The sequence below is a fragment of the Parasteatoda tepidariorum genome, chromosome 6 (assembly GCF_982258835.1).
Source record: "Parasteatoda tepidariorum strain Cologne lab strain chromosome 6, Ptep-v5.0, whole genome shotgun sequence".
Classification (NCBI taxonomy): Eukaryota; Metazoa; Arthropoda; class Arachnida; order Araneae; family Theridiidae; genus Parasteatoda; species Parasteatoda tepidariorum.
Genome location: NC_141760.1, coordinates 15,769,726 through 15,784,301, shown reverse-complemented (window position 1 = coordinate 15,784,301; position 14,576 = coordinate 15,769,726). Strand labels below are relative to the sequence as shown.

The window sequence follows — 14,576 nt, the reverse complement described above, 5'->3', positions numbered from 1 at the left end:
GCTAATACTATTAACTGAAATGTTTTCGTTAATGAAATTTAATGTTTTTAAGGTCATAGACAGGATTGTGAAAGAAGATTTAATTTAGATAAACTGATATTGTAATTTAACTCTTTTTTTAACAGGGTAGTTTGTTCTAATTCACATTTATGTTACAAAAGGTAGCACTGTTTGTTTATGCGCCGTCCTTTGTTCGGGTTCTCCTGCTGGATCCGTTATACGGATCAGAATCGAGTCCATTTTTGCGACTCATGATTAGAAAAAAAAAAATATCGCCGATTCTACAGCTTTGGAAAAATAACTAGGAAGTAAAGCTTTCCTAATTTAATTTTTACACACTTCCCTCGATGATGAGTTTATTTTTTCAAACTCGGATGAAACATAATCACATGCACTTCCTCAGAGATGAATTAAAAGATAGGACTCTCTTATTCTTCCGATTAAAAGGCCAGACTCATACTCATCTTCCATCGAAACACTTTTTTTTCGAATAAATGTTCGATATCTTCGATTGGCACGTTGAAGTAAAAATGTGAATAGAATTCATTATCCGAAACTACTTAAACTAACATTAAAAATGAAGATTTCTTCGAGTTATTTAGCCGTGTTGTTGATTAAATGGTTGTGTCTGCTGTGTTCGATCAATGCTACGGGCAGAGACAGCGTGACAATTAGTGAAGATTTGAAAAAGTTTTTAGGTACCTTGGAAAAGTACGAAAATACCCGAAACGAGCTTATTTTCCTTTTAGACGAATCTGGAAGTATAACAGCAGCTAAATATCCAGAAGTTAAAACATTTACCGAATTAGTTGCACGAAGATTTTCAGTTTCTGCAGACAAAACCCGAGTGGCTGTTATTTCCTTTTCAACTGACACTAGGATTCACGTGAACTATATTAAAGATAGTGTAGGAAATAATATGTGTACCCTCATGGCAAAAATACATAGTTTGGATTATAAAGGAGAAGGTACAAGAACCAGTATTGCTATGAGGAATAGCACAGAGATATTTTCTCAAGCAAGGCAGAACACGAACAAGTGAGTTAACGTTTTTTTTTTTTTTTTTTTTTTTTTTGCTATAGTATAATGACACAAAAGATTTAAAAAATTACGTTTATCAAGTAGATTAAGAAGGCAAAAATAATTGTGGTTTTATCACATTTAAAAACGAAAAACGTGGGCAAATCATTTTCGAAAGACGTGGGGGGGGGGAATTTTCGGTGATGGAAGAAATTTATTACGAACTCAACGCTTTTTTTTTTTTTTTTATCTCTTTAGCCTTTTTGTGTGTGTGTCAGATAGTTTTCAGATATTTCGATTTAACAAAATAAATTGGAGAATTTTTTCTTTTTATTTTTTACTTTTTTGGTGTCGCAAATATAAAATTATTTTCTCCTTTTTAGTCAACTTGAAAAATGTAATTTTTCGAATTTCTATTTAAGTTTATAATTTTCTTCCTTTTAGCTTTGTGCCTATTAAATTGTTTATGTTTATGTTCAATTGTTATTGTTTATTTCGATAATTGAAATAAAATAGAGATAAGTTTGAAAATAGTAGTTTTTTTTCAAAACTTTTGTTTAATTTTACTATTATTTTTTTTTTAAAGTTTGTGTCCATTAAATTATTTATGCCAGAGAATTTTTGAAATTTAAATTGACTAAATAAAGGGAGATAAATTTTATTTATAACATTCAGTGAACCATTTTGACTTCTATTGTCATCAGCAACCGATATCCACTTGATACTTGAGCACTCCAGCATATTGGAAAGTGGTCGAAATTCCGATATGCGAGTTAAAATAGAGATAAATTTCTAGTGTAACATTTTAAAAAAAAAAGACTTTTATTTTTTTCAGGCTCAGACCTCCAGTTAAAAGTTGAGCACTCTAATTAATCGGAATGAGGTCAAAATTTCAAAAGACAAATTAAAATAGAGATAATTATTTTAATTAATTTTATTTTAGCTAATAATTTAGATGAAATGTCATCAGGTATAAAAATCCTGTTGAATGTTGTTTTATCGTCGGAAAAATGGTTAAAATTGTGACGATACACGGAATACTTCAATTTGACTTCATAAATTAATATCTCTAAAGCAACATTTTTGGAATTCAAATATTTTCTACTGGTATCTTTTTTAAAAAAGAAACTAATGGATTTGAGTTGTTTACAAATAGTAGAATGCAGAGTTCTATTATTTATTTGTAAAGTAGTACAGACTCATTTTTTTCTTTCTTTTCTTTCCTTCTTAACTTACATGTTCCTCTGAGGCATAATGACACAAAATCCAATTTTTATTCAAAAATATGTTGCTTCGAAGCAAGTAAGCTCATAAATACGACGAAATATTTAAAAAAAGCTCAATAATAAAACATAATTAACATTTTTAGTCATTTTTAATTATTATGCAAAAAAATTTCAAATTTTGATGTTGAACAATTTTGAATATATTTTAATAATACATTCCTTCACATTTTCATCACGAAACAAAATTAGCTAGACTCGAATAATTCTAAAAAAAGGATAATTCTAAAATACCATGAAATATTCTAAAAAAAGGTAACTTGTATCGACATAGATATCCCCTATATTAGTCCCTAGAAGTATTTTTTGAGAGACAATAATGTACCAAGATTTATCCAACATCAAAACATTTTTCAATTCTGATCTCTGACTGGGAACTGAAAATGCAATTATTATGGATCATGAGTTAGAGTTCCCCTACGGTCAGGCTAACCGTGGGAGGCTTTCATGGATTTCCTCGCCATGTAATGCAAATGCGGGTTAGTTCTATCAAAAAGTCTTCCCGAAGGAAAATTTCTCTCAACACTTGATCCAGGAATTCCCTTGTCTTCTGGATTGGATTCAAAAGGACAAGGATGCGGAAATGAATATCAGTAGACGTAAACTGAAAATTCAGTTGGCTGTTTAACGACGGTTATAAAATAAAATGCATGCAAATGGAAACGGATTTAAGTTTTCTTTGATTAAGCTGGCTCAAACCTGGAGTGTGGAAAGAGGGTATAAGCGCGGCATACATTTTATTTTTATGTTTTATATCCGTCATTGAACAGCCGACAAAAATTTTTGGTTTACGACTACTAATGTTCAACTCCGTAGCCATGTAGTTTTGAACCCAATCCAGAAGACAAGAAAACTCCTGGATCAGTACTCCCAGAGATATTGATTAGTTATGGGAACATAGAGGACTTTGCGACTCGACCAATTTAACGTGCACCAGTCAACATTTACTACACGGGGAGTCTTCGGCCTGCGGGGATCAAACCCACGAACTCTTGAACATAGGCCCAGAGTCCTACCAACCAGGCTATCCCGGCCTGCGCCATTCATTTTGAGAGCAATTGGGGCATGCTCAAATTTTCATGTAAAATTGCAAACACTTCACCTCCTGATATCTTCAAGGTGTCAGTTTCTCCCTCGCAACTTTGCGGTCCCTCAAAACTATTTTATGAACTTATTTGATGTTTACGGGAACAACTGCTGATTTTGAACGACCAGAGCGTTCAGCATCATCAGCGTCTTTACGTCGTATCAGTCAATAATAGTTGATTTCCTTGGTACAAAGTCTTCAGAAGGCTTATCGCGCAACCTTTTTGCTCCAACAACATTTTTCCCCATCGAAAAGCAATGCTTAATCAATGCACGACAATTCTTTTCTATCTATTTTTTAAAAAAATTGCAAAACTAGGGTCACTAAAATTAATTATAACCTCTAAACTAATAATCAAAATGTCATGAAATTTCGACAGTTATCGTTTGAAATTGCTATTATCTAGAAATCGTATGGTTATCAATATCAATATATGTTATCAATAGTGTAATTTATGTGTCAAGCCAGAGTCTTATTGAGTGGTGTGTTACATTAATATCATGTTGGAAAAGGGACGGATCAGCTGTAATAAAAAAAATATATAATAAAACTCAGACGGTATTTGTGTTGTTTATTCTTGTTGTTATTTTAGAATCATCGTACTGATTACAGACGGGCAAAGCCATTCCGCATTCGATCCAGTTCCTGAAGCCAGGATATTGAAACAGAATGGCGTCATTATCTTCGCAGTGGGCGTCGCTGATGTGAACACAAAAGAGATTGGCGATGTTGCTACGTCCAGTGACCACATTTATATATTGGAAACATTTGACTATATTAAGACAGTCAACGATAAACTAATTAATGGTAGCAATATTTATTTTTCTTTAATGCTGTTTTTGTTGATTCGGTGTAGTTTAAATTCAACGATTCTTTTCACTAGATGAATGAACAAAGCTAGCTCTCAATATCACAATAAAATACATAAATAATAAATCTAAGTTTGGTAAAAGACGTAGACGAGAAGGAATTATATTTCAACAAATTCAATACACAATTTTGACGTAACAAAATCCAAAATACGAAGGATATCGGTTCAACTACAACTTCCTTGAGAATATGAAATACCTTATAACCTGAGTAATACCTTATAATCTTGACTTCAAATATTTTGGTAATTAGTAAAAAAAAAAATGCATATTTATTGAGAAGAAAGTTTTTGAAGTGATGCTTCTTATGCGACTTCCAACAAGGTTGCGTTAAACGTTTAACGCTACATTTTTATTGGCCAACAAATCACTTGGTAGGATCCAGTTTTCCCTCATTCATTTATATATTGTTTTGGTTCTCACTAGCATAAAAATAATAAAAGTCATAAAAGTATTGTTTTTCTATCAATATTTTAGTTGGATTTGATACACATATAATTTAATAGGGTAGTATTTTTTATTTTCAAACTTAGTGGATAACAATTGTAAAAAATGAGTGAAAACAATCCTACAGACAATGCGACGGATTTAAGGTTATGTCAAGGTACGTCTCTTGTAAATATCAATTGATTGTTAGGTTTTCTCTTTTCTAATTGCCATTTATATTTCACCAAATGCAGCCATAAGGGATATTAAATTATTTATTGCAAAACTTTATTGCCACTATCCACTGCAGATTCACAAGCTCTGGCAGACATTACTGGTGAAGAAATTGATTATTGTGAGCTGCCTGTGATCCTTGCAGGAGATTTTAATGTGAATTTCTCGTTACCTGAAGCTGAGACATTATTAACCTTCCTTAAAGACAAATTTGGATTAGAAATGATAAATGGTAGGAATGACCCAACAACCAAAGAGGTAACTACCATTGATGCAGTTTTTGCAAGAAATATTGAAAAAATAGAACTCAAACATTTCGTATCTTACTTTAGTTATCACAATCCCATTGGAAATGTTATACATTTGGATATTTCTCCACTCGAAAATGATAATTAAAAGATGCGATCAATTGTGAATTGTAAACATTGTTAATAAAGTTTGTCTTAAAGAAACAATATGATTTCACTATAAATCAATTTCTACCCCTTCCTATTTTCATTTCCACATTACGACGTTTCACTTCTTCCGCGAGGAGGGACCCCACGTACTATTTCTTTTAATGTCTGATTTCGTAGCGAAAAATGTTATCTGCACTCATTAATTAGAAAATTTAAGTTTAGGATCTCGAAGCATTAAGATGGAGTCCTAGTACCCTAAATTCGATCATTAGATCAAAAGTTATTCATTTTTTTTTCGCACTGTAGAAACTCTAATAATAATGTGAAGTACTTCAAAGTACAGTAATAAATTGAAATTTCGATTTCCCTTCGCAGGTATTCAATTTACAGATTTTAACTACTAAATATTTTCAATATTAAGACGCATTTGCATTTCTGAAGTTTTTTTTGTATGCGTTTGTATTTCTATTACTTATTTGCAATCACGTTAAGTGTTTGCATATTTTCTTCAATGTTATTATGAATGTGATAAATAATAGTTAATACTTTTTGTTTGGAAAGAAAGATTACACCTCCTTGAATTTTTTTTTTTGATTCAAAGTTCTAAGGCTACAAAATTTTCTCGTGACACTTGTGCTGTGCGAGGAGAGGTCGCCATAGCTAGAAGTACCTTGATAGGTATGCCAGATTTAAAAATGGATAGGTTGACCCCAAGAAAGCACCTCGTTCGGTCAGTTCGAACTTTTGCACGAAAATTTGTGTCTAACGTACTCTACTCATACACATACTCTAAACTTTTTATAAAAAAAAAGCAACGAGAACTCTGTTGCCATCCCAATATACAAAAATCTTAACATAGTGTTTATTTTCTTTCAGCCATAAATGAGACAAGCTGGGATTACGTAGATGATATTTCCTTGTGCAATAACTTTTGTGATCTGAAATCGGATTGTTGCGACGCTCATGCGAAATGCTATTGCGGAACAATGGGAGGATCGTATGAGTGTAATTGCGGAGCCGGATATTACGGGACTGGACATAAACAACGTTGCCATGGTAAGACAATCCATTAAAAAGAAAAGTTTTAAAATGTTTTTAAATAAATAGACATTCCATTTTTGTCACAACTACAACTAAAGCTTGGGACGCATTATCATGAAGTGATGCCCAAAAGTTATGCTTTTATGCACAATACGTGTTTCGTTTTAGGTTTGAAAAAATGTGAGTTATTGACTCAGTTTTAGTACATCTGAAAAACGTAGTTTTTTAAATTTATAATTTATTCCACAGTTTTCTTCTTTTTAGTTTTATGTCAGTTAATTTAAGTACTATATGGAGATAAAGCTTGTCCGTAACATTTAATAAACAATTTTAATTTGTATTGTTTTCAGGAACTCTTTTACAATTTGAACACACTAGTGAGTCGAAACAGATCAAAACTTCTATTGACGATACATTTCCGTTAGGAAATAATATTTGCTAGCAACAATCAGAGAACAATTAAAACTTGTGTAGAAGGAACTGAACTACAGTTGAGATTTGAGTGCTATAGCCAGTCAGAAAGATTATATGAATTTTGATTGATAAATTCCCTCTAATCACACTATCGTGATTAATTATATTTGCAGAGAGTAGAAAACGACTACAACTTCATCAGTTCTCTGCACGTTATCAGACACAAAGCACTCTAGCTAGTCATAAAATGGTAGAGATTTCAAATGGCTATATATCCTATTTGTATTAAAATGGCAATCAAATTTGCTTGTATACATCACGAATTGGCATTGTAATCAGATCCAGTTAATATTTGCTCGTCTGGTTAGTCGGAAAATGGTAAGGATTTCGATTGATTGTCGACCATTACAGGATTACATTCATTCACAAAAGAGCGAAAGCGAGTTATAAAAATGAAGCTAACATAATGACTGCGATGCCACAAAAAAATTTCTTAAATTTTTATTTTTTTTAAATTATCCTTAATCGAATTTTAATTAAACCTGTTATTTTTTCATTTTTATTATATTTTATAAAAACTAAACTAAACTCAGTGGCGTGACAGCCCATAGAGGGCCAAGGCCTACTATGCCCATCTCAGTTTTCTTGACCTTGGGCTCTGGGGTGCAGGAGCAGATGTTTCGGTTAGGTGGTCAACCGAACGCAAATCCCCCAGTGTTTAGTTCCCAAGCATGCTTGGTACTCATTTATCGACTCATTGAAGGGATGAAAGGCTGAGTCAACCTTGCCCGGCCCGAGGATCGAACCCAGGACCTGCGGCACGGGAGCGCGACCATAAATATTTTATTCTCTTCTTAACAACGGCAAACTTCTGATTTCAATGCAAATGTAAAGCCCATTCATTCACTGTCGTGACTCAATCAAAAACAAAATCTACTTACAACTCTTTATTCCTTACCACAAGCATGTTTTAGTTACATGGTTATACTAATTCTCATCGTCTTTTTAGCGATTATCTTTCGCCAAATTATTTTCAAATTTAATATTGATGAATGGAGGATGGCTTTATTTTTGGCTATGTTATCTTTCGATATATCGCCAAACATGGATCTCTTCACTCGCTCCTTATTGTCCATTGAGAACAATTCATTTACTTTTAATTTTTTAATTCTTGGCGCAAGGGAGTTGACACTTAGGCCCAAGCGCTACTGGATAGTTTTTCTCGATGATGAGAGAACAAGAATGATTCTCTTAATTCCTTTCGGGACTTTCCTTTTTTTTAAATATAATTTTGTAATGTGGCAATGTTCATTATAATAAGATTTACATAATAAAAAGCAATTTTTTTCCTGAGCGATTTTATTTATTTCTGTGGGATAAACATCCCTCTTTCATTTCCAAATTAAAATGTATCCGAAACGGCTATAATATGCTTCGATTCGACAAAGAAACTACATCCACTCTACAATAAAGTATTTGAAATTTAACTGCCATGAAAATAAACCATATTTTTCTGATTGCTCTTTTTATTTGGGAGTCGAGAAATGTTATTATGAATATTTGGAGAAAGTTAGTGAAATACTTGATTTCAAAACTTAAAATGTCGTCTGAGCAAATAAATTAACATGCTTAAGACCTACAGGTGTAACATATCCAACAATGAGTAAAAATGGCATTTTAGTGTTTGAAAATTCGATCACACATTTAATAACTATTCAGTTGTTTTTTTTCCCTGTACCATATATATTGTAGCAGTGGTTCCCAAATGGTGTTCCACGGAACCCTAGGGTTCCGTGAGTGACTACTTTTTATGACCAATGGTGAGTTTTGAAACTTCTGAATATAATTAGATACGAGTCGTGATGGCTCAGGGGATAGAGCGTTAGCCTTCCAATGAGGTAAAGCGGGTTCGAATCCCAGCGATGGCCGGTCGATACGAATTCCGCACCGACTACAGTGCTGACGTAAGAATTTCCTCCGTGGTAGACGGATCATGAGTTAGAGTCTCATTGCCGCCAGGTTAACCGTGGAAGGTTTTAGCTGTTTTTCTCTCCATGTAGCGCAAATGCGGATTACTTCCATCAAAGAGTCTTCCACGAAGACAAATTTTCCCCTATATGCTTGAACCAGGAGTTTCCTTGTCCTCTGGATTAGGTTCAAAATCACAAGATGCTGAGTCGAACATTAGTAATCTCAAACCCAAAATTAGGCCGACTGTTCAACTAATGTTATTAAATATATTTTGATACAACCTATAACTCGTAATTTATTTAATATTTCGGTTGCCTTTATGAAATTATTTCAAATGAAATGCCTATGAAATAGAAATTTAAAAGAAAATATATTGTTTCATTATATTGAATAGATTATGAAAAGAGAAAGCATTTGTAAAATATCCCATTAGTATTTTAAATCAAAATAAAATGATTAAATTCTTTCTCAAAGAAATATGTTTCCCCAATAAATATTTTCAACGTTTATAGCAATTCGTTTCCGTTTTGAAGGAAACCATAATTCGGCTTATTTTTATTTATTTTCAGCTTACGTATATCTGTTACCGTGAATGACCGAAATCAAGAGAATGTCGACTTTCACCGGTGAATGTCAACAATCCCATAGTCGCTTTGCTGAATGTCCGATCTATTTGTTATATTCGATTTGATATTAATTTGTTCTTTGCTATTAATATATTTATTCAATATTTTAATATCTGTTGATGATAGATTAAGAGAAACATCAGTGTTAGGAGTACCGATTAAATGCATAATGGGCAGTGGAACTTGACCTTAAAAAAACATTGATTTATAGCATACCGGGCAAACGTATACCAGGCAGTGAAACGTATACCAGGCTTTGAACCTTGAAAAAAAACATCAGTGTAGGGTATATTGGACAAATGTATACCGCGCAGTGGCACTTAACTGGACATAGTATGATTAAAATGTCCGAAATATGTACTAGGTCTAGTTAAGTGCCACTGCCCGGTATATATTTGCCCGGTATACTCTACACTGATGTTTTTTTGAGGTCAAGTGCCATTGCCCGGTATACCCTACATTGATGTTTCCACTAATCTATCATCAGAAAGTATTAAAATATCGAATAAATGTAATTATATCCACGAATAAATTAATATCATATCGGATGTAAAAAATATTTCGGACATTCACCAAAGCGACTATGTGATTGTCAACATTCACCGATTTCGGTCAGTCACAGTAACATGCACATCATTTACATAATAACCTCATCAGGACGTTTATTTCATACTTTGCCGGTTTCTCATTTGGCATTCTACAGAATGCCTAGGCAATGTGTGAAATATAAATCATTTCATACTTTGGCGGCTAATTTTAGGCATTCTATACAATGCCGGATTTCATACTTTGCCGGTAACATATACATCAAAAACAAATTCATAACTAAAACACGAGGACTGCAAATTCATCTGTCGGACATAAAACCTAATTTATACTTATTAATGTTAAAACAATGAAAAATCTTCATTCAATATTTTAAACATAGTGTTTTTATAGGTAATAACGTGCACTATCACCTCATTAAACTATAATTATAAAGTTGAGGGTTCCGCCGAAAATAGGTGGATTATTTAGGGTCCCGAAACCCGAAAAAATTTTGGGAACAGCTGCATTGTTCTTTAATTATTCTTCTTCACATAAATAAATAAGTGAAAATAAGAATGTTTTATAACAAACTTGTGCCGTATATTAAACATTCTTAAAATTGATGTTCTTTTTTGAAAGTGTGTCCTAAGGGAACCTATAAGGAGGAAGTTGGAAATAGAAATTGTACTTTCTGCCCACCTCATTCTACGACGATAGGAAGCGGAAGTACAAGTTCGAATGACTGCGTATGTGAAAAGGGTTACGAATGGCATGGTAACTACTGTAAAGGTAAAATGTAGCTCTTTTACTATTTCAAATCATTCCATTCATCAATATGAATATCTTTTTTTTCTTCATATTTCATATGAAAAAAGGTTTTTTTTGTCTCTTTTTGGGCATTTACTTTTAGAATTTAAAATATATATATATATATATATATATATATATATATATATATATATATATGGAAAATAACCAACCATGAATGATTATATGAGTGTAAACAGTAGAGAGATTTTGCAAAGCACGAGCTTCAAAGCGCGTGCGAGAAAATTTCTCTACCAATCACTATTGCAAACGAGATTTGTGTTACGGTTAACATTTGACAAACGCTATGCAAAATCTCTTTAATGACAGGATCTTAAAATCCTGGCTTAATGTTGAAAATTTCTCGTGCATCCATCCTGTAGGAACTTTATTTACGTCACACTAGAGCTGCACAATGGGGTATTGGAGACGGTATGAACAATATCCCAGAAGAAGATCCAAAGTTGTTAGGCCTCTCCCACAATTTAGACACAGATCTGATGGGAAATGAAATTTTCTCCAGATTCATGTAATCATGGCCCTGCTCAGGGACTGATCACGGGCCTCTCAATCCCTCTCTTTTTACAAGCACGTAAGTTGCATGTACTCGGTATGTCTTAGCGGAGTGGAGGATTGAACCCAGGAACTTCCGGACTGGAATCCGATTCTCTAACCACTGGGCTAATATGGCCCTCTTATCTTTAGGAGACATTGTATAAACAGACATGACATTCTTGAAATTTTAATTGTAAATAACGTAATTTTTCCATTCATTTTTCTGTATTTTATAAATTCTAAAAAGACGTGCGTCATATATCGGTTTAAAGGAATTTTGATACTACGATATTAATTAAGTATAAAGGTTGCCATGTTCCCAACTAAAGTTAAATGGATTGTTTACTAATTAAATGATAGAAGTCATATTGTAAACAGCACAATAGGGAGATTTCGCACTTTTACGTTAAGCTTCCGTACGCTACCGTATTTAAGATTGAAGCAACTCTCGCGTTTATTTTAGATGCTGCGTATATCTTTACGTTATGTATCTTTACGTTATGGCGTGATTAACGCCATAAAGACAAAGCTACAAGCACGCAGTTTATAGCTGTTAAATGTTGTTTTCCTTCGATCTAAAAACTTGGACATGGGATGCGGTTTTGAAGAAATGTATTGATGACATTAAGAAATGAATCATGCTATCTTACAACAACTGGTTCATTGAATAAGAAATAATTTTATTGGTTTTTATTTAATATTATGGTTGCTTGTCTAATTGCAGTAGTTTCGTAAGAAACTAAACATATATTCACTATCTTAAAATTATAAATTACATTTATTTTAACTGTACAATTTAGTTAAAAGAAATTAATTAACCAATAGAAGTTAAATAATATATTTTTATTTATTATTTAACTTCTATTGACGAACCACTACGAAAGCGTTTACCACTACGTAAGCGTCTAACCACTACGTAAGCGTTTTTAACTTACGAATTTTTGAAAAATATCTTATTTTCACTTAACGTAAGTTTATATATTTGATATTTTTTCATTGGGCGCACTAATCGTGCGCATGCGCAATTCCTTGAAATTTTACGTACGGGAGTATACGAAAGCCAACGTAAATTTGCGAAATCTCACTCATTACAATATAGGATGACGTGTTGTAAAACCTTTGTCGTACAAATAGATCGTAAATGGTGACCCAGAACTCTTAATACGAATTTTATCCGATACCTGTTCTTAGCTTTATATGGTTCTTTATATCGTCAAATTACTTTAAGATTTTATTTTTTTATTTTTAAAGTTGTAGTAAAAGTTTAGCATTTTTCCGATACTTAAATTTTGCGTTTATAGATTTCATTTATAAACTCAAGATTTGAGTTTATAAATTAAAATTGTTTTGATCTTTGTTGCACATAAACTACTGACGTACATTTGAATAAAAACCACGTCGCGATATGAATGATTTTCGAAAAAAGTGGCTTGACAACTATTTTCTTTTGTAATTCTATCAGTACAAAAATAAAATTTCAAAAAATTTATTTTTGAAGAAATTTTTTTTTCAATATGTTGTGTGTATCATACAAAAATTCTCTTCACGCGACATTAAACTCGTAAATTTATTTATTTATCAAAATTTTACAATAATTATTGTCGAAAATTACATTCAAATAGTTCAAAATTTATTTGTTTTTATCGTAATTTACTCATTTGGTAACTAAATTGGCGAGTTCTGTCAGTTTGTCGCCAGATCAATAAGCTACTATACAAACACATACCCTCCAACTTATGAGGATTTTGAAAATAATTCTTTCTAGTGGTAGCGAACCAAAGTAGAAATTTTTAAAGCAAATGGATCTCTCATAAAACTTTTATCAGAACTTAAGAATCTAGCCATATGGCCTGCACTTTTTTCGTAATAGTGGACAAGTTACGCTAAAATTAATTTTTTTAAATATTAAGACATTAATTTTGCTACCGTCTGAAAAGAAGATTTCTGAAACTACGGAAATTCCGTAGCAGTTGGAGGGTAGAAACAAATAGGAATCTGGAAAACAAAAATCTGGACTTATTTGAAGGCAATTTTTAACAATACTTACTAGAAACATAGAGTTAAAATTGTTTCGATAAATAAAAGTATCGGTTGCACTGCACGAACAGCCAGTTCATAATAATGAAGCGCTCCTGGCGGAGTGCGATTATAATTCTGGCTACAGGTAGTTATGCAATTCTTATGTCTTCCTTTTCAAATTAGTAAACGTTGTCATCCCGCATTATAATGGACAAATATTGAGAAGAATGAATTATTTTTGACTATGCTTTTGACTATATTTTCTTGTCTCAAATGCTGTTTTTTTTTTTAACCATTCCTCAGCGATGGAGTGTGCAAAAATTGAAGCTCCTTTAGGAGGAGTTTTCATTCCCAACAAATGCGATAACGTCTATGGAACAGAGTGCAAAGTCAAATGCAAAGAAGGATTTTGCCCTTATTCTTGTAATTATCCGCACAATTTTGATTCGCCGCCCTGGGATCAACTTCCCTTACAATCCAGGACTTGTTTAGAAACAGGAAAATGGAGTGGTAATGATTTCATGTGTGAAAGTAAGTATAGTTAAATTTGACTGTTTTTTTAGTTCTGAAATATTTACTTTATTATTATTACCGTCGTTGAAGAGTCGACCCAATTGTGAGTTTACGACTGTATATTAATGTTCCACTACATAGTCTTGTCATTTTGAGACCAATCCGGAAGACAAGGGAACTTCTGGATCTCTCCAGAAGTATTCATTTGTTATGGGAATTTGGAGGACTTCGCGACCCCGACAAATTTAACGTGAACCAGGCACCATTTAATACACGGGGATTTTTTAGCCTGCTGGATTCGCACTCCCGTTCTGACTAATACGAGTCCTATGCCCTACCAGCCAGGCTATCCCGGCTCCGAACTCCTTACTTAAAATTTTATTGAGAATCCTTTAAAAAATCGGAATTACAGAAGGATGAATTTATATCCCTTTTCGATGCGTGACCTTTCCCTACATTTTTTAAACAAAAGTGTTGTAAAAATAAATATTTGCAGTTTAATTAATTCTGCAGCTTTGACGCGGCATTCGGATATTTGTTGTTGTTGTCGTTTGACAAGTGCAGAAAAGTACAAGTTAAATGGGACCAAAGGCATGGAGCACAGCCCTGCTCACATATTCGGATATTTAAAAGACTTGTATATAAATGAATAAATTTTTTTTACAAGTAGGCAGCCGGGAAACATAAAAAAATTTCTAAAGTTCGGTTTTCGATAAAATGGTGTCAATTTGAATTTTAGAGTACTTTTTTAGCTTTAATATTCGCGCATACGGACATAAAAAGGA

At 32.8% G+C, this 14,576-nt stretch overlaps 1 protein-coding gene across 1 annotated transcript in view; it reads left to right on the top strand.

Moving 5' to 3' along the window:
- The first annotated feature begins 166 nt into the window (after positions 1-166).
- LOC107446464 (sushi, von Willebrand factor type A, EGF and pentraxin domain-containing protein 1) overlaps positions 167-14,576 on the top strand; it is an 89,656-nt gene continuing 75,246 nt past the window's right edge. The window contains exons 1-5 of the mRNA XM_043053249.3: positions 167-1,038; positions 3,983-4,197; positions 6,194-6,373; positions 10,537-10,686; positions 13,582-13,809. Coding sequence (XP_042909183.2) covers positions 578-1,038; positions 3,983-4,197; positions 6,194-6,373; positions 10,537-10,686; positions 13,582-13,809 — 1,234 coding nt within the window. The 5' untranslated portion in view covers positions 167-577. The remainder of the gene's footprint in view (positions 1,039-3,982; positions 4,198-6,193; positions 6,374-10,536; positions 10,687-13,581; positions 13,810-14,576) is intronic.